This window comes from Delphinapterus leucas, chromosome 12 (genome assembly GCF_059928025.1).
Source record: "Delphinapterus leucas isolate spDelLeu-1000000601 "Yukka" chromosome 12, BTC_Dleu_Yukka2, whole genome shotgun sequence".
NCBI classification, from domain to species: domain Eukaryota; kingdom Metazoa; phylum Chordata; class Mammalia; order Artiodactyla; family Monodontidae; genus Delphinapterus; species Delphinapterus leucas.
This window is the reverse complement of record NC_143140.1, coordinates 47,714,575-47,736,206: the sequence shown is the minus strand read 5'-3', so window position 1 is coordinate 47,736,206 and position 21,632 is coordinate 47,714,575. Positions and strand designations below refer to the sequence as shown.

Below are 21,632 nucleotides of genomic sequence, written 5' to 3'. Positions count from 1 at the left end.
GTTATTTTCTATAATTTTGGAAAAGATCACCACAATTCAATTTTATTGGCAGAATACCTCAATCTTGTAAGACATAAGCACAGTTTAATTATTACGATAGTATATTTTATTAGTGGTTCTATGACCTTGCGCCTCAGTTCCCTCATCTATAAAATAAAAGAGCTGATCTATATGACTTCTAAAGTCCATTCTAACATTAATATTTATAGCAGCCCTTTTGGCCAGATTTTAAACAGTAACTGGCATTTTTCCCCTCTAAACTTTTATAGTTTTTCTATTCCTAAAGTAATATTATTTTAAGGAGTCTGAAATTCTCTCTGAGGCTTATGGGCTTTATATGAGTCTAGAGAAGCTAACAAATAGACTTTTCTCTAAGCGGATCCAACAGGATTGAGTGAAATGAAGAAAATCACTAGACTAAAACAATGGCTATTATGTCTTCAAGTTCCTTCTGTAATTTGAGAAAGCTTATCTGGATAACTAGGTAGATCAACTAGGAAAAGTCCTTGGTTGGGAGGGAAACAGTAATTTATAAAATAAAATAGCCAATTTGTTAGTTTACTGAACTAATAAAGTCAAAACTGCACCTTCTAAATGGTCTTATAGTTATGGTGTGATTGTTAAGTATGATCTGGACTCAAAGCCTCAAATATGGCACTTGCTGGCAGTATAATCTGACAGTTGAATTCCTCACTATAAAATAGGGATAAAAGTACTTCATAGGGTTGTAGTGAGGGCTAAAGGAGATAAGGTATACAAATCCCTCAGTGTGGTACCTGGCAAAGTGTACTAAATGGTAGTTTTATTTTATTAGTCTCCATCCCTGTTCTTTTCCATCATGCAAACCTTTAAAATTAATCTTCCTAAAAATTCATCTATTAAATCAAGACCAAACTCTTTACCTTGGCACCTAAAGCCTGTGCAATACCGATTGTACAAAGTACTATTCTAGCCTTATCCCGTTCTCCCCTACTGATAATGACTAAAACACTACTGTTCTTTAGATTTTATGATTTGGCTCATGCTGTTCCCCTCTGTCTGGAATCTTTCCTCACAAAGGCCTATCTAGCCATCAATGCCAATAATATTAACATAAATAACAATAAAGGCTATAATTTATTAAATGCTTATTCTGTGCCAGTTTCCTAAGCACATCGCGTATTATCTCATTTATCCTTATAATTTGGTAAAGTAGAAATCATCTTCATTTTACCTGTGAAAAAACTAAGATAATCTAAGGTCACATAAGAGCTATTAAGTGGTCTGTTTAGCCCCACATCTCATGTTCTTAACCTGGATTGTATCGCTTATTTCAAAAAACATTTGCCAGTTACAAATACTTTCATGGAACTTTTATCTTTATAACAAGATGCAGTCTCTCCTTAAACTTCACTGGTGCTTTAGAGGCACTATAGGAAATAGTGTGGTCTCCATCTTTTTTTTTAAAAAAGCACTTAGCATGTCCTCTCTGGTAAACACTAGATTGAGAAGAAGGATTAAATCTTGTCTCTAATGATGGATTCTCAAAATATGAGAACTTGAATTTCATCCAGCAAAGTTCCAGGTAATACCCTTCCAGACTTTGCCAAGTTATACAGACCCTAGTCATAAAGTTCAAAGTTGATAATTTATTATGTCACAGACAATTCCTTAGAAAAATTGTAATTTTTCTTCACTTTTCAGTCCCATCACTCTTTCCTTAAATTGTTGACAATAAGCACTGAAATGTTCCTGACATAAACTAGTTGATATATTTAATGTGAGCTTCCCTAACACGGGAAAAAAAAGAACAGAAAATTAGACTGATAATCCCCAAAAGAGAATGATAAACGTACTGCCTCGTCAATAGCACCAAAAATTTTTTGACCTTTTGAATTTTTCTTGAAAGTTTTGAAAACTAATCATACAGCAATATATTAGTTATGCATAGGATCTAAAAATTCAAGAAAAACAGGCTTCATAGAAAATACACTGACACAGGAATGTCATACACCATGCCACTTCCAAATTTTCTTATTTTCTAAAGTTAGTGGCTTAAATTGAAGTACTTTACATTAAAAAAAAAATCATGCAGCGTGCCAGCGCTAAAATGGTTCCAAGGGATATAAAACAGCCTATAATTCAACAGGTTATAAGGATTTAGGAAATAATGGAATAAAATAAAAAATGTACCAGTCTCAGAGCATGAGAATGAGTTTTTTGCTTATTGTACACTTAGGAGAACAGCTAGAGCACTAGCACTGACATCCTTGGCTGCGCTATACATTTCCATTGCCATATTTTAAGTGACTATGGAAACCTAAGCAGGCAAAAATTACATGAAACAGCTTTATCAAAAAAAAAAAAATAAAAGACAATGACTATATGCTAAAAAATGAAAAATATTAAAAAGTACTTCTTTCTCCACCAGGGTGCAATAAGATATAGCTCCTCATCTCTATCTTTAAAGTGCTCTTAAAGATCCTGCTACTGAAACCATGTTATTATTTCTTATAATGATCTTTTTCTGATATCTGTATCTTGTCAGTCAAGCATTCTTTTCTCCTTTTTAAAGGCTAAATACCTAGAAACCTAATCTTTTCTACAAAGACTTTCCTAAATGGACAATTTTCACTGTTTCTGCTTTTTTTCTTCTTCTTCTTCAGCTTTTTAAAATGCTTCCATCACCATTTATCATCATCAGAAAAAAGAATCCATAAGATGTCTGACTCAGAGCAAGCAATAAACCGTGTGACTATTTTTGAGCAGTGACCACGTCAGTATGGTACCTCTTTTTAATGTTTAACACAGCAGCATTTGTCACTAGATGTTTCATAATATACTATGCATTAATGATGCTAATCAACCAAAATTTTTTCCCTCATGGTTAACTTGTAATACTCCCTTATCAAAATTGAGAGGAAGATGTTAACTAAGTTTGCATCTAAGAATTAGATATTATTCTTACAAAAGCATACTATTCAACTTTTGGAGAATAGAAGGATATCTTTTCCTTTCTTTTTTTAATTGAGATATAACTAACATATAACAGGATATATTTTCTAACAGTTTAAATAGTATACTTTCATCAGAAAACACTGAAAAATTCACCAACTGTCTATCTACGTATGTATAATTTAAATACTATAAAGCAAAAGACACTCTTAACTATAATACGTTTTCTTACCTCTGGAGCAAACATGGTCTCATAGGTAGGATTAAACTGAACCTCTTTGACAGCAGGGTCAAGGTGAACTCCAGTCTCCAAATCTTCCTACAAGAAAACCAAACATGAAAGATACGACAAGTATTTACTGTATTTTAGAAACTACATTAAGGTCACACTAGCCATTTTAACATCACTTTTATGAAGATTACACTAGTGCTATGTGATTAATATATAATTCTACATATTAATGTATAGAATTATATATAGGTCTAATAATCAAAGACTAATAAAAGTAATATAAACAGTTATAGAGGTTAGAATGCATAACAAAAATTCTTTCCTTCAAAAACATTGACTTTGGGCTTCCCTGGCGGCGCAGTGGTTGAGAGTCCACCTGCCGATGCAGGGGACACGGGTTCGTGCCCCAGTGCGGGAGGATCCCACATGCCGCGGAGCGGCTGGGCCCGTGAGCCATGGCCGCTGAGCCTGCGCGTCCGGAGCCTGTGCTCCGCAGCGGGAGCGGCCACAGCAGTGAGAGGCCCGCGTACCGCAAAAAAAAAAAACCCCAAAAAACATTGACTTTATTCCATCTGAACAAATTAAAATTTCTAGGTAAGTTAATACTACTCAAAGCCTTAAAGTAAGAGAGTCCAGCTCTTTTTTATGAACTCAAAAGATCTGATCTTCTGGTTCCAAATTCAGGAGAAGCACTCCTTTATTCAGCAGACCTTATTAGATATGTACCCAGATGGACCTGCTTAGGGACTGTAGGAGAAACAAAAGGAGGTGGCAGGACCCAAATCTTCTAAATCTAAAGTCTAACAATCTACATTGACTATTAAATTCATCCCCTAACTTAATGAACATAAAAATCGCATCTCCACTAGAGAATCACTGGTAGTCTATCTTTTGTGTAGCCCCACCACATAAACAATACATGCAATACATACAATATAACAATTTTCTGGCCTGGATCTCTCCCTTGAACTCTAGGGATTTATATATCTGAGCTTCAACTCAACATGTTTTCTCCCAGGATGTCTAATAGACATCTCAAACTTAATATATCCAAAAAGGGAACTTCTGTTCTCCCCTTCCCCAGTGACTCCTTCTACCCTCCTCTAAATTAAGCACTATCCCACCCTTACATGTGTTCAGGCGAAAACTGCCACAGTTATCCTTGACTCCTCTTTCTTTCACGTTGTATATCCAACCCATCAGCAAATCCTCTGCCTTCTATGAACACCCAGAGTTCAACCACTTCTCAAGTCCTCTTTCACTATCACCTCAGTCCAGTTTATCATTTTGCACCTGTTACTGTAATAGCCTCCTAACTGGTCTCCCTGCTTCTGCCCTTGTCTACCCACAGCCTCACTCCACACAGAGGCCAGTGTGATTCTTTTAAAATATTAGTCCAATTATGTTACTCGTTCACTCTAAACCCTCTGGTAGCTTCCCCATTTAGGGTAGGAGCCTAACAAAGAACTACAGGGCTCATTAACAAGTTGTTTTCAGAAAGTATGGCTCCCAAGGGTAGTTTTATAGGGCATTTTTGTCTTCCTGTATTGTTCTGCCTGAGCATTTACTAGTAAAAACATGTTATTAGTACATGTTTAATTTACATATCAAACATGATATAAAGTTGCTTTACAAAATTTAATTTAATTAGGGTATTCAAGTTATATTTTGAAATTCTTAAGGAAGTTATATATCATCTATGGGTTATATTTCAGGAAAACTTAAGTTACAAAATCACTATTATAAACTGAAGAAGTCTGAATCTAACTGGTTGAGAGAATTTACCCTCCAAATCTGTCCCTTGCCCCTACTAACTTCTGTCTTCACCTAGCCCTGTGCCTGTGCTCACTTTACTCCAGCCTCACTGGCTCATTTGTTATTCTAGGAATTCACCAAAAGACAGTCCTGCTTTGGGGTCTCCACACTTACTGTTTCCTCTTCTTGGAATGTTCTTTCTCTGGATTCCCACATGACTGTTCTCTCTCCTTTCAGGTCTCTGCACAGTTTTCCTACTTTCCCCTTACCTTGCTTTATTGTTCTCTATTATATTTATCATCACCTGACATGTATTAATTGTCTACCTCCCTCTATTAAAGTATAAGCTGGCCTCCACAGACTGGTGGAGTCCAGCAGGAAGCTTTAAAGAAGTTTCATGCCAGGCCTCACCTCATATTTTCTCATTTAATTCCTCCCGAGTGAGGCCCGGCATTGGTTCAAGCTTCCCACGTGATTCCAAAGTTGCAGGCTGAGAACCAAAGTCTAAGCAAATTGACCATGAAGTCCTTTCACAGAGGAACAGAGAGAAGTTTGAAAAAGGACCAGATATTCTGAAGCCCTGGTCTATAGTGTGTATGTGTATGTTTCTTTGTGTGATATTGTTTGTTTAGGTTTGCTTTTACCATTTGTCCTAGGGTTCTGACTGTTCGTTATTTTTTTTGTTTATTTGTTTGTTTTCTTGTTATGAGTGTGTGTGTGTATGTTTATTTCTGTGATTTTTGTGTGTTTAGTTTTGCTTTTACCATTTGGTTTGGGGTTCTATCTGTTAGTTGTTCTTCTTTTTTCCCTATTTTTCTTCCTTTTCTTCTGAGCCATGTGGCTGGCAGGGTCTTGGTGCTCCGGCTGGGTGTCAGGCCTGAGCCTCTGAGGTGGGAGAGTCAAGTCCAGGACATTGGACCACCAGAGACCTCCCAGCCCCATGTAATATCAATCGATGAGAGCTCTCCCAGAGATCTCCATCTCAACATTAAGACCCAGCTCTACCCAACGGCCTGCAAGCTCCAGTGCTAGATACCCCATGCCAAAGAACTAGCAAGACAGGAACACAACCCCACCCATTGGCAGAGAGGCTGCCTAAAGTCATACTAAGTTCACAAACACCCCAAAATGCACCACTGGACATGGCCCTGCTGACCAGAAGGACAAGATCCAGCCCCACCCACCAGAACACAGGCACGAGTCCCCTCTACCAGGAAGCTTACACAAGCCACTGAACCAACCGCACCCACAGTGGGCAGACACCAAAAACAGTGGGAACTACAAACCTGCAGCCTGTGAAAAGGAGACCCCAAACACAGTAAGTTAAACAAAATGAGAAGACAGAGAAATACGCAGCAGATGAAGCTGCAAGGTAAACACCCACCAGACCAAACAAATGAAGAGGAAATAGGCAGTCTACCTGAAAAAGAATGCAGAGTAATGATAGTAAAGACGATCCAAAATCTTGGAAATAGAATAGAAAAAACACAAGAAACGTTTAACAAGGACCTAGAAGGACCAAAAAGCAAACAAACAATGATGAGTAACACAATAAATGAAATTTAAAATTCTCTAGAAGGAATCAATAGCAGAATAACTGAGGTAGAAGAACGGATAAGTGACCTGGAAGATAAAAGAGTGGAAATAACTGCCGCAGAGCAGAATAAAGAAAAAAGAACGAAAAGAATTGAGGACAGCCTAAGAGACCTCTGGGACAACATTAAATGAATCAAGATTCGAATTATAGGGGTCCCAGAAGAAGAAGAGAAAAAGAAAGGGTCTGAGAATATATTTGCAGAGATTATAGTTGAAAACTTCCCTAACATGGGAAAGGAAATAATCAAGTCCAGGAAGCGCAGAGAGTCCCATACAGGATAAATCCAAGGAGAAACACGCCAAGACACATAATAATCAAACTATCAAAAATTAAATACTAAAAGCAGCAAGAGAAAAGCAAGAAATAACATAAAAGGGAATCCCCATAAGGTTAACAGCTGATCTTTCAGCAGAAACTGCAAGACAGAAGGGAGTGGCAGGACATATTTAAAGTGATGAAGGGGAAAAACCTACAACGAAGATTACTCTACCCAGGAAGGATCTCAGTCAAATTTCACAAAGAAATTAAAACCTTTACAGACAAGCAAAAGTTAAGAGAAATTAGCACCAACAAACCAGCTTTACAACAAATGCAAAAGGAACTTCTCTAGGCAGGAAACACAAGAGAAGGAAAAGACCTACAAAAACAAACCCCAAACAATTAAGAAAATGGTCATAGGAACATACATATTGATAATTACCTTAAATGTAAGTGGATTAAATGCTCCAACCAAAAGACATAGACTGGCTGAATGGATACAAAAACAAGACCCGTATGTATGCTGTCTACAAGAGACCCACTTCAGACCTAGGGACACATACAGACTGAAAGTAAGGGGATGGAAAAAGATATTCCATGCAAATGGAAATCAAAAGAAAGCTGGAGAAGCAATAATCATATCAGACAAAACAGACTTTAAAATAAAGACTATTACAAGAGACAAAGAAGGACACTACATAATGATCAAGGGATCAATCCAAGAAGAAGATATAACAATTGTAAACATTTATGCACCCAACACAGGAGCATCTCAATACATAAAGCAAATGTTAAGAGCCATAAAAAGGGAAACTGACAGTAACACAATCATAGTAGGGGACTTTAAACCCCACTTTCACCAATGGACAGATCACCAAAATGAAAATAAATAAGGAAACACAAGCTTTAAGTGACAGACTAGACCGGATGGACTTAATTGATGTTTATAAGACATTCCATCCTAAAAAAACAGAATAGACTTCCTTCTCAAGTGCTCATGGAACATTCTCCAGGATAGATCATATCTTGGGTCACAAATCAAGCCTTGCTAAATTTAAGAAAGTTGAAATCATGTCAAGTATCTTTTCTGACCACAACGCTATGAGACTAGATATCAATTACAGGAAAAAATCTGTAAAAAATACAAACCTATGGAGGCTAAACAATATGCTACTAAATAACCAAGAGATCACTTAAGAAATCAAAAAGGAAATCAAAAAATACCTAGAAACAAATGACAGTGAAAACACGACGACATAAAACCTATGGGATGCAGCAAAAGCAGTTTTAAGAGGGAAATTTATAGCAATACAATCGTATCTCAGGAAACAAGAAAAATCTCAAATAAAGAACCTAACCTTACACCTAAAGCAGTTAGAGAAAAAAGAACCAAAAAAACACCAAAGTTAGCAGAAGGAAAGAAATCATAAAGATCAGACCAGAAATAAATGAAAAAGAAACAAAGAAAACAAAAGCAAAGGTCAATAAAACTAAAAGCTAGTTCTTTGAGAAGATAAACAAAATTGATAAACCATTAGCCAGACTCATGAGAAAAAGGGAGAAGACTCAAATCAACAGAATTAGAAACAAAAAGGAGAAGTAACAACTGACACTGCAGAAATACAAAGGATCATGAGAGATTACTACAAGCAACTCTATGCCAATAAAATGGACAACCTGGAAGACATGGACATAGAAAAGCACAACCTTCTGAGACTGAACAAGGAACAAATAGAAAATTTAAACAGACCAATCACAAGCACTGAAATTGAAACTGTGATTAAAAATCTTCCAAGAAACAAAAGCCTAGGACCAGATGGCTTTACAAGTAAACACTTAGAGAAGAGCTAACACCTATCCTTCTCAAACTCTTCCAAAATGTAGCAAAGGGAGGAACACTCCCAAACTCAATCTGCGAGGCCACAATCACCCTGAAACCAAAACCGAAGATGTCACAAAAAAAGAAAACTACAGGCTAATATCACTGATGAACATAGATGCAAAAATCCTCAACCAAATACTAGCAAACAGAATCCAACAGCACATTAAAAGGGTCATACACCATGATCAAATGGGGTTTATCCCAGAAATGCAATGATTCTTCAATATACACAAATCAATCAATGTGATACACCATATTAACGAATTGAAGGAAAGAAACCATATGATAATCTTAACAGGTGCAGAAAAAACTTTTGACAAAATTCAACAACCAGTTATGATAAAAACTCTCCAAAAAGTAGGCATAGAGGGAACCTACCTCAACATAATAAAGGCCATATATGACAAACCCACAGCCAACATCGTTCTCAATGGTGAAAAACTGAAACCATTTCCTCTAAGATCAGGAACAAGACAAGGTTGCCCACTCTCACCACTATTATTCAACATAGTTTTGGAAGTTTTAGCCAAGGCAATCAGAGAAGAAAATAAATAAAAGGAATCCAAATTGGAAAAGAAGTGAAACTGTCACTGTTTGCAGATGACATGATACTATACATAGAGAATCCTAAAGATGCTACCAGAAAACTACTAGAGCTAATCAATGAACTTGGTAAAGTAGCAGGATACAAAATTAATGCACAGAAATCTCCTGCATTCCTATACACTAACAATGCAAAATCTGAAAGAGAACTTAAGGAAACACTCTCATTTACCACTGCAACAAAAAGAATAAAATACCTAGGAATAAATCTACCTAAGGAGACAAAAGACCTGTATGCACAAAACTATACGACACTGATGAAAGAAATTAAAGATGATACAAACAGATGGAGAGATATACCATTTTCTTGGATTGGAAGAATCAACATTGTGAAAATGACTATACTACCCAAAGCAGTCTACAGATTCAGTGCAATCCCTATCAAACTACCAATGGCATTTTTCACAGAACTAGAACAAAAAGTTTCACAATTTGTATGGAAACACAAAAGTCCCCAAATAGCCAAAGCAATCTTCAGAAAGAAAAACGGAGCTGGAGGAATCAGGCTCCCTGATTTCAGACTATACTACAAAGCTACAGTAATCAAGACAGTATGGTACTGGCACCAAAACAGAAATACATATCAAGGGAACAGGATAGAAAGCCCAGAGATAAACCCACGCACATATGGTCACCTTATCTTTGATAAAGGAGGCAAGACTATACAATGGAGAAAAGACAGCCTCTTCAATAAGTGGTGCTGGGCAAACTGGAGAACTACATGTAAAAGAATGAAATTAGATCACTTCCTAACACCATACACAAAAAATAAAATCAAAATGGATTAAGGATCTAAATGTAAGCCCACTCACTGTAAAACTTAGAGGAAAACATAGGCAGAACACTCTATGACATCAATCACAGCAAGATCCTTTTTGACACACCTCCCAGAGAAATGGAGATAACACAAATAAACAAATGGAACCTAATGAAACTTAAAAGCTTTTGCCCAGCAAAGGAAACCATAAATAAGATGAAAAGACAATCTTCAGAATGTGAGGAAATATTTGCAAACAAAGTAACTGACAAAAGATTAATCTCCTAAATATACAAGCAGCTCATGCAGCTAAATATCAAAAAAACAAAGCTGCAATGAACATTGTGGTACATGACTCTTTATGAATTATGGTTTTCTCAGGGTATATACACTGCAGCACTGTTTACAATAGTCAGGACATGGAAGCAACCTAAGTGTCCATCGACAGATGAATGGGTAAAGAAGATGTGGCACATATATACAATGGAATATTACTCCACCATAAAAAGAAACGAAATTGAGTTATTTGTAGTGAGGTGGATGGACCTAGGGTCTGTCATACAGAGTGAAGTAAGTCAGAAAGAGAAAAACAAGTACCGTATGCTAACACATATATATGGAATCTAAAAAAACCAAATGGTTCTGATGGACCTAGGGGCAGGACAGGAATAAAGATGCAGATGTAGAGAATGGAGTTGAGGACACGGGGAGGGGGAAGGGTGAGCTGGGATGAAGTGAGACAGTAGCACTGACATATACACTACCAAATGTAAAATAGATAGCTAGTGGGAAGCAGCTGCATAGCACAGAGAGGTCAGCTCAGTGCTCTGTGACCACCTAGAGGGGTGGGATAGGGAGGAACAAGAGGGAGGGGATATGGGGATATAGGTATACATATAGCTGATTCACTTTGTTATATAGCAGAAAGTAACACAACATTGTAAAGCAATTATACTCCAATAAAGATGTTAAAAAAAAAAAAAAGCTACAGAAGTTGGATTTTGTATGCACGAATGTGGCCTTAACCCCCTAGAACTATTCCTATCATGTCACCATCTTTGTTGGCCACTTGCGGATGTAGGATATATCTGTAAACATAATGCAAAGATAATGCAAAGTAACATCGCAAATTTTGCAAAACAGGTAGAAAAGCATGAAGTTGACAGTGATGCTGGAGAAGAAGCAATGCCACTGACAAATGAAGATCTCGTAGAGTTAGACCAGGTAATGACCAAAGATAGAAAACTGACAGGAAAAGTAATACTATAGGCACACAGTTATTGTTCCAAAATTCTGTCACTATTAAAACACCCCCCACCAAAGCAGGTGACTTAGTTTCTCTACTTTACAAAGACAGAGTCCTTCAGGTCTGACTCTCTTAAACTTCCTTCCTCTCTTGTTTCAAATTTGTCCACATCTTTATCTTATCTCTTGACTTCAATTTCCAGCCCAAATTTTTATCTGCAGCCTTGACCATACCTAGCCTCTGTATCCACATATCTAACGGCCTACTGAACTTCATTATATGGATATTCCACAGCATCAAACACCTTGGTATGTCCAAAACACAAGATACCATTTCCCCATGACTCCACTGTCACACACGAACAAATTAGGCACTGAGTCTTACTGATTCTACCCCTAAAATATTTCTCTAGCAACCCTCCTCCCACCTTCCCTTCTCCACCATCCTAGTTCAGACTTCATATCTTGCCTGGTCTATTATAGTATATCCTTATCTGGTTTAACGTACCCCAATTTTTGCCATATTAGACTAATTGCTGACTTTTTAAAATATCAAGCACTTTCATGCTTCCTGTGTTGTTGGCAATGTTACTGTGTTCCTTATGCATTTCCCTTTGCTATCTTATAATATGTCATCTTCTTCTTTTCCCTGATACCGCCCCTCCTCTTGGCTCAGGAAAAATGCTTTTTCATCCACAGTCCTAAGAGATGTTACACATAACTCCTAATAGCCCTTGTGATACATTATTTGTTGCACATGACTTTTACTTATATTTTATAGTCTTACTGCCCAGTAGAATGCAGGGCATGAAGCGCATGTTCAATAAATATTTGTTAAATTAAACTGAAGAAAGATATGTCAAATTCCTAGAGAAATTAAAGAGGATGAAGGCTGACCAAAGATCACTGAAATTGGCAATTATGTCACAGAAAACCTTTGCCAGAGCAATTTTGGTAGCGGGGTGAAGTATGGAGAGCCAGTTGCAAGGGGCAGAGGTATAACCGAGGATTTAGAAAAAAAAAAGACATCAATATTTTTGCTCTTTCAAGACATCTGGCAGTAAAGAAGAAGAGATGGGGTACCAGATTGAAGGATTTTCAGGGTAAAATTCAGTTTACTTTTTTCCTTTTTAAAGAAAAGGCTAAGCCAAAGATTTAGTCAATCATAAGCTACAGGAAAGGAGCAAGTAGGGAGAAACATACGATAAGAATGAGGGAATGATCAAAAAGATATGGTCATTCTGGAAGAGGTGAGAGGGGAGATAATCCAGGATACAACCAACTAGCCTCTGAAAAGAGAAGGAGAATCCTCCCTGAGATGAAACAGAGATTACAAAGACAAGAATGGGTGAAGGGTGATAGATTTTTGGAGTTGGTGGGAGATGTTGGGAGTAGATGATGATAGATCTGAAGCTAGCAAAGATCATAGATGATTTTTTAATTTTCTTTTAATCTTTTAGTGTTGGGAGTCATCACTGCCACTTAAAATATTCTTTTTCTTTGCTTCTTTGTGGATTAGCTTTAGACTAGAATTTAGGTGGGTGCATCTGCCTGAGAGCCCAAATTATAGTCCTAAACCTTAGCTGAAAGGGAGTTGGGAGGATAGAATCTGGGTTTCCAGCTTCTGAAGGTAGGAGGCAGGGAAGGATGCTGTTTACATTAAAACTATTAAGGAAGGGGGTTCAAATGCTGGGCCACCTATATTACCCTAGAAAGCATACCCCAATCTTCATTGATTAGAGAGAATATCTACCTAGGGCTCAGTAGCAAAACCAAGTACCACAAAGTTAAACTGCATAAAAACTAAATTAAATGCTTTTCTCTCTTTTATAAGGATAAACTGCTTATAATAACAAGAGGCTTAGCCGTGTTCATACGTCCCCAATGGCTTTTTTAGAATACAGTTGTTAGAACCACTTTATAATATGGTTTACCAGATCTTTCTGATTAAGGGTATTTTAAATACTCTGAATTTGAATGATTTTGAACAGAGTACCACAAGACATCAAGTTTTAAATGCAAAATACAATTTTAAAAGAACTACTCTTAAAAAGCAATGTGGCAACTAATAAAAGTATAACTAGGTCCCCATCTCTGGCTCCTGCTAAAATTATAGAACAAACTGGACAACTCCTCAGAAAATGAAGAGTTATTAATTTTACGTTTAATTAGAAAAACTTGGACAACACCACAACCTTGTTTTAATACCCATGAGGAGTTCAATAACAATTAGGCATGCAATTGAAATTACCAGAGAATTACAAAGGATTTCTATTCAGCTTTAATTATCCATAAAAATTAAAGTGCAGTAAGTAAAGTGTACCCGATGGGTCAAATAAGTTTAAATATGTTACCTTTTGTTGATTCAAAGTAATTTGAAAATAAAATCATATAATATTTACCTTTTAGTCCTTTTCACATTTCTTACTGTTACACAAATAAGAAAATGGATGTGAAAGCACTTTGTAAACTATAAACAAGACATAAATATCAACCATTATTACAAACTATCAATTTATGTTATAGGTTTTTTGCCAAAAAATAGAAATGAACAGACTTTCTATAATGGGAGTTTAAGTGGCTGAGGAAAAAAATAGAAATTCTATAAAGATATCTTTTGAGTTTGGCCCTTAACAAATACAGAGGAAAAAGACTGTAATAAAAGACAAAGATGGACATTACATCATGATAAAGGGATCAATCCAGCAAAAAGGTATAACATTTGTAAATATCTATGCACCCAACACAGGAGCACCTAAACATATAAAGCAAGTATTAACAGACCTAAAGGGAGAAATTGACAGGAATACAATAATAGTAGAGGACTTTAATATTCCACTTACATTAATGGATAGATCATCCAGAAAGAAAATCAATAATTATACCAGATAGACTTAATAGATAAATACAGAACATTCCATCCAAGAGCAGCAGAGTACACATTCTTTTCAAATGCACATAGAACATTCTCCAGGATAGATCAGATGTTAGGCCACAAAATAAGTCTCAGTACACTTAAGAAGACTGAAATCATATCAAGCATCTTTTCAACCACAATGGTATGAAACTAGAGATCAATTAAAAGAAGAAAACTGGAAAAACCACAAATATGTGGAGATTAAACAATACGCTACTGAACAACCAATGGGTCAATGAAGAAATCAAAATAGAAATTAAAAAGAAAAATACCTTGAGACAAATGAAAATGGAAATACAACATACCAAAATCTATGAGATGCAGCAAAAGAAGTTCTAAGAGGGAAGTTAGAGACATAGGATTACCTCAAGAAACAAGAAAAACCTCAAATAAACAACCTAACTTTACACATAAAGGAACTAGGAAAGAAGAACAAATGAAGCCCAAAGTTGGTAGAAGGAAGGACATAATAAAGATCAGAGTGGAAATAAATGAAATAGACTAAAAAGACAACAGAAAGAAAAAGACAAGAGCTGGTTCTTTGAAAAGATAAACAAAATTGATAAACCTTTACCTAGATTCACTAAGAAAAAACAGAGGATGAAATAAATAAGATCAGAAACGAGAGAGAAGTTACAACTGATACCAAAGTACAAAGGATTATAAGATACTACTATGAAACCTATATGCCAACAAATTGGACAACCTAGAAGAAATGGATAAATTCCTAGAAACATACAATCTTCGAGACTGAATCATGAAGAAATGGAAATCTGAACTGACCAATTACTAGTAAGGAGACTGAATCAGTAATCAAAAAACTCCCAAAGAATAAAACTCCAGGACCAGAAGGCTTCAATATTCTACCAAATATTGAAACGTTTCACACCTATCCTTCTCAAACTCTTCCAAAAAATTGAAGAGTGAATGCTCCCAAATTCATTTTATGAGACCAGCATTACCCTGATACCAAAACCAGACAAGGATACCACAAAAAAGGGATATTACAGGCCGATATTTCTGAAGAACTTAAATGCAAACATCCTCAAAATGTCAGCAAACCAAATTCAACAATACAATAAAAGGATCATACACCACGATCAAGTAGGATTTATTCCAGGGATGCAAAGATGGTTCAACATCTACAAATTAATCAACGTGATACAGCACATTAACAAAGAATAAACATCATCACAATAGACACAGAAAAGGCATCTGACAGAATTCAATACCCATTCCTTATAAAAAGTCTCAACAAAGCAGGTATAGACATAATGTACCTCGACATAATAAATGCCATATATGACAAACCCACAGCTAACATCATACTCAATGGCAAAAAGATGAAAAATTTTCCTTTAAGATCAGGAACAAGACAAGATGCCCACTTTCACCACTTTTATTAAACATAGTATTGTTAAGTCCTAGTCAGAGCAATTTAAGCAGGAAAAAGAAATAAAAAGCATCCAAATTGGAAAAGAAGTAAAACTGTCACTACTGGCAGATGACATCATTTATATAGAGAAAACTCTAAAGACTCCACCAAACAACTATTAGAACTAATACATGAATTCAGTAAAGTTGCAGGGTACAAAATCAATATACAAAAGTCTGTTGCTTTATATGTTAACAATGAACCACTAGAAAGAGAAATTAAGAAAACAATCCAATTTACAATAGCATGAAAAACAATAAAACATCTAGGAACAAATTTAAACAAGGAGGTGAAAGATACATACACTGAAAACTATAAGATACTCATGAAAAAAATTGAAAAGATACAAAAAATGGAAAGATATTCTGTGCTCATTTCTTCTATACTGTTATGTGTATTTAACACTATACTTGAAAAAAAAATTATTACTATGGCTGCACCTCATAAGTTCTGATGAGCATTGTTTTCTTATTGTTCAAAATATTTTCTAGTTTTTAAAAATTTGGCCCATGGTTTACTGAGTACAATTTATAATTTTCAAATGTGGGAATTTTATAGTTTATCTTTTTGTGACTGATTAGCTTAGATGCACTGTGGTCAGAGAATGTGATTATATGACTTAAAATGTATTGAGATTTATTTTATGGACTAGTACAGGGGTTGGCAAACTACAATTATTGGGCCATGTCCAGCCCACAGTCTGCTTTTGTACCAACAAGCTAAGTAAATGTAAGATATTTACATTTTAAAGGGTTGTTTAAAAAAAGAAAGAAAGAGGCAAAGACAGACATTAAGATGTGACAAAGACTGTATGTGGCCTGCACAGCCCCAAATATTTACTATCTGGCCCTTTACCAAAGTTTGCCAATCCCTGGCCTAGTATATGGTCAGTTTTTAAAAAATGTTTTATTACTGCTTGAAAACAGTTTTCTGCATTGAGTGCCATGTCCTTTATACCCTTCAGATACAGTTTGCTAATTTCGTTGTTTGAATTTTCTGTGTCATCATTGATATTGTTTTGCTTATTTTATCAATTATTGAAAGAGGTATATTAAAATCTTCTGCTGTAATTGTAGATTTGTCAGTTTCTCTCGTAGTTATAAAAACTTTTGCTTAAATATTTTGTGCTTACATTATTAGGTGCATATAAATTTAAAATTGTTATGTACCTCTTTGTGAACTGAACCTTGTATCATTATGAAGTGATCCTTTTTCTGTTGTAAAGTCTATTTTATTGACCCTAATACAACCAATGCCATTTTCTTCTTCTTGGAATTTGCCTGATATATTCTTTTCCCCTCTTTTTATTTTTGATCTTTCTGGAGATCTTAGCAATCATGGCAAGGCAAGAAAAAAAAAAGAAAAGAAAAAAGGACTGAAAGGAAGAAAAAAATACTGTCATGTTTGCAGCTGATACCATTATTTAAGTAGTAAGATCAGTCAAAAAAATAATGGAAAAAATAACACAGTTTATTATTATAATAGCATAAAACTAAGATGCACCTAGAAATATCTGCAACAAAACTGTTCAAGATACTGATAGAGAAAATTATAAACTTCAAAGAAATTAAAAACCTAAAGAAGACCTAAATGAATGAACAGATATAACACTGTCTTCAAATTGATCTAGGAGTCAACCCAACTCCAAACAAAATCCCACCTGGGTGTTAGCAGAATTTACATGTTAATTCTAAACCATGTACAGAGTTACAGGGGACAAGAATAGCCAAGACATTCTTGAATAACAACAAAAAAGGATGGAGGTGGGGTGGGGGTGGGGGAGGTAGAACAGCCCTACCAAAGATCGAGCTATATTATTAAAAATGTTCACACCATACACAAAACTTAATTCCATGTGGAGTCATGACTTAAATGGAAAAAGCAAATATACAGTGCTTTCAAAAGACAAAATGGGAGGATATTTTTATGACTTTGGGAAAAGGAAGAATTTCTCCAACAAGGAAAAGAAACCACAATCCATAACAAGCCACAAATTTGCAACACATAATTGACGAAGGGATAGTATCCAGAATATATAAGGATCTCCTACAGATCAAAAGGAAAAAGACAACCCAACAGTAACTTCAAAAAATAAAATCAAATCACCTATAAGGTATGTGAAATCTCATTAGTGTTCAGTGATATGGATTACATAAGTTCATACTTTGCCAGAATGCTTGCTATTAGTCACAATACAATTTGACAAATACAGATGAACTTATTTGTATGCTTCACATCTCCTCCCCTGGACATTTTTCTGTCATTAAATTTACTGGGCATAAGCTTTTTAAAAAGCATATTAACAAACTAGCGATGATCAATATCCCTTACTCTCTCATCATAGAAACCAGATCACTGTGGGGTTTAGCCCCAGCTCTGCTTCTAATAGACCTCTGATACCTATTCAGTCTTTCCTCCTGGATTATCTTACTTATAACTTGAAGTAATTGAACTGAGTTTTAGAGACTTCCTCTCAATCCCACCCAATCAATGTACCTTGAATCTCAACATACATGCTTTTTCAAGACTTTGGTTTTCACTTACTCTTTCATTCATTTTCTCACCTAATGTATTTCTCTTAATCTTGTGTACTAGGCATTGAAGACATGAAAACAAATATACACAACAATCTCTGGTTGCCAGGGTCTGGTCCAGGGGAAAGAAAAAAATTAACAAATCACAGCAATGTGGCAAGTGCTATAACTGAGGTGTGGAAAGGGGGCTAAGGTAGACAGAGGAAATATGTGCACTGAGACTGAAGGACAGTAGAGTTTTCGGGGGTGGGATGAGGGGAGGCATGAGGCAAGGGATCTCCATGCAGAGAGACTAGCGTGGGCAAAAACTTGAGAGAAAAAAAGAAAATAGGCTTTGGATGCTTTGTAGAGAGTTCAGCATGGGAGAATGGCAGGTCTCATAAGGAACTCAAAAATTACCCAGCAGGCAATAGGATGTCTTGGGGCAAGGAAGTGATATGATAACACTGGAATTTAGAAAGACCACTCTGAGTGCATTGTGAAGGGAAAAGTGGGTATGGAACTGGGAGACAAGAATGGAGAAAGTAGAAAGACCAGTTAGAAGGTTATTATAATTGTCTTGAAGAAAAATTATAAGAATCTGAACAGTGGCAGGAGGAAAGAGAGATTTGATAAACATCATTGGTACTATTGGGTAATGGGTCCTGGTAATGAACAGGATACCCAATTAGCAGGGGTTCAGAAAGAAAGAAGAGTCAAGAATGACTCCTGAGAGAAGTAAGGAAGATATGAAGTAAGGCTGTAAAATGTAAAATGGAAAGGAAGGAGTTGATTTGAGAGAAATTAATGGAGCAGAAATGTTAGAACCAGCTGAATAACTAGCTTCAGGGGCTGAGGAAGAAGGAAGAGAAAAGGAAGACCCCTCTGTTCTTGGCTTGGACTAATGGGTGGGTTGTGGGGTCATTAATCCAAATGGGAAAAACAGGTGAAGCAGATCCCGAGGGAAAGAAAATGTCAATTTTTTAGCACATTGGATTGGAGGTGCCTGAGAGCTATCCTGGGAGAGACGGCAATAGTTCTGAAGCTAGCAAGGAGTTTAGAATTGGATAAGGATAGTGTGCCTGGCACATGCTTTATGACAAGTCTTGAACTCCATGAGATAGTTACTAGTGTTATCCCTACTTCACAGATGAGAAAAAACTTAGACACAGAGTACCTAATTTATCCAAGGTCACCATCTGGGTAACTGCTGGACATAGGATTTGAATGCTGGCGGTCTTGATTCCAGAGCCTGTGCGAACCACTTCACAGTGTTCACCTGTAAGTCATCAGGAGCACTGCAGGTTGAAGGCCTGGAGAGTATGAGGGGTACAAAGGGGGACTAAGGACAGAGTCTCAGGAAACACTAATATTGAAAGGGAGGGCAGAAGAACAGGGGATCAGAAGACTGCGGATGGCCCCATGGAAGCCAAAAAGAGAGAAAGTTTCAAAAAAGAACTATTTAATAGTGTCACTTGATGCAAATATTCAACTCAGATGACAGAACTTGACAACTGGAAGGCCAGTGACATTACTCGGGGAGAGTAAGTTTTCCAAGAGGCTAGGGCAAGGCTGCATTGAGTTGAGGAGAAAATGAGATAAAGTGAGAGAGCTCAAAAAAGCTGAGCTGTGAAAAGAATGAAGACTCAGGAGGCTGCTAGAGGAGGGGCATAAGTTTGGGGAGTTTGTTTTGTTATAAAAGTAGGAGGATCCTAAGCATTCTTTCATACTCGATTTTCATTAGTAAAAAGTAAAATCCATGAATAGCTCACTAAAAGCCTGTAAAAGACTCAGGTATATCACTATCACTAGACTGGGAAACATCTTAAATACAAAGGAGTTTTTGCACACTGCCTCCCGTCACCACATCTTCAGCTCCTGATCACTCCCATTGGGCTCTACTGGGTCTCTACTACCAACTGGTGGATGCTCTTCTCCAGCTCTAGACACACAGACCTTTCCTCAGTTCTTCAAACACACTAAGCTCTTTGCCATCTCAAGGCTTGCTGTCTCCTTTTGCTGGGAAACTCTTGCCTTATCGTGCACTTGGCTGGCTTTTTCCTGTTCCTCAAAGCTGCTTTTGCAAGAGGACTTCCCTGACCAATCTACAGAAGTCATACTCCTAGCTTATTCTTCATCACTGAACTCTATTTCACAGAATTCTTTTTCCTTTACAGTACTCAATCCAATCTGTAACCACTTTATTTGCTCATATTTTATTGGCTGCCTCTTCCACTAAAATGTACGCAATCATGATGTCAAAGATGTCTGGCTTGTTTGCCTCTGTGTCTTCAGCCCTTAGAACAGTTCCTGGCAAGTAACATGTGTTCAATAAATATTTGTTAAAGGAACTATATAACTCAATTTCTCCCTCTAGCACTTTCCTCAATTGGGATCATGCACACTGTTTCTTAAATCTAAGGCCTTTTCTCACTGTCTTGACTTATATATGCAATTTTATTAGATACCAGGATCTCTGCTGCAAGCTTTATTTTTATCATTTCATTTAATCGTCACAATAGTCCTCTCATATAGATAGGTCCTTTTAAAATTATATCTCCATTGTACAGGTGAGGAAACTGAGGACGTTGTACAACTTGCCCAAGTTCAAACAAGTGGTGGAGCCGGGATCAGAATTTAGTTCTGACGTCAAAAACAAAACAAAGCCAGGCCACAGCTCACTTCAAGTGTGGGCACATACTCTAGTTTGGGAAGTCCTTATTTACCTTTGTTTATGTTGTTACACCTACTCCATCCAGGCCACATCCTAATCCATAAATTCAAATTTCACCCCCTCTTCCCGCTTGCTTTCTGAAGGTGGGAGGCGAGAGCAGGGAGTGCAGGGCTGTCCTGAACTTCCAGTTCCCAGCTTCTCCCAAGGAGGATGCATGTAGGGAGAAGAAGAGATCCAAGCGTTAGCCACTTACCTTTCAGGACTGAGGACGAGGTGACCCGGGGCCTAACAAGTTACTGTCGTATTCTGGAGCAGAAACCGACAATTCCAGCCCCGCAATAGTGGCCAAAACGCTTACCTTAACTGCCACCTCCGGAGCGGAGTCCACCGCCACTGCCAGAGAGGACTTATCTGAAGACGATTTAGTCAAGTGCATAAGGGAGTCCGCGGCTGGCAGCGAACACCGTCCACCCTCACTGTCCGAGTCCGATTCGGACCCTGAACCCGAACCATACGAAGCAGCCAGAGATTCGATTGCAGCCGACATGACGGCAACAGACACTCTGCGGAGACCAGGCCCTAGCGGAAGAAGGAGTAGCTTCAGGTCCTGACAGATTGCCATGACACACATTATTTAGCTCCTTTCCTATGAAATCGTTTATATTTTAAAACAATCATTACAATAGATTAATTAGTATTAGAATAAGAACAACAGGACTTGGAATTTTGAAACATTTACTTAGGGAAATAGAATTATAATAGCTTATAACGTTCGGGACCTTTGCGGCTAGATTAAAGACTACGAGTTCCGAAATACCTTGAGGCCTCGA

The 21,632-nt window shown here is 37.0% G+C and overlaps 1 protein-coding gene across 2 annotated transcripts in view; it reads right to left on the bottom strand.

Moving 5' to 3' along the window:
• CDC40 (cell division cycle 40) overlaps positions 1-21,382 on the bottom strand; it is a 54,726-nt gene extending 33,344 nt beyond the window's left edge. Inside the window, exons 1-3 of one of the 2 annotated variants that reach the window (XM_089921933.1) lie at positions 21,161-21,240; positions 20,855-20,997; positions 3,167-3,253 (exon numbers count right to left, since the gene is read on the bottom strand). In XM_089921933.1, coding sequence (XP_089778059.1) covers positions 3,167-3,181 — 15 coding nt within the window. In that variant the 5' untranslated portion in view covers positions 3,182-3,253; positions 20,855-20,997; positions 21,161-21,240. Of the gene's footprint in view, positions 1-3,166; positions 3,254-20,854; positions 20,998-21,160 lie in introns of both variants that reach the window. The other variant, XM_022554267.2, reaches the window with a different exon arrangement.
• Positions 21,383-21,632: the final 250 nt, after the last annotated feature.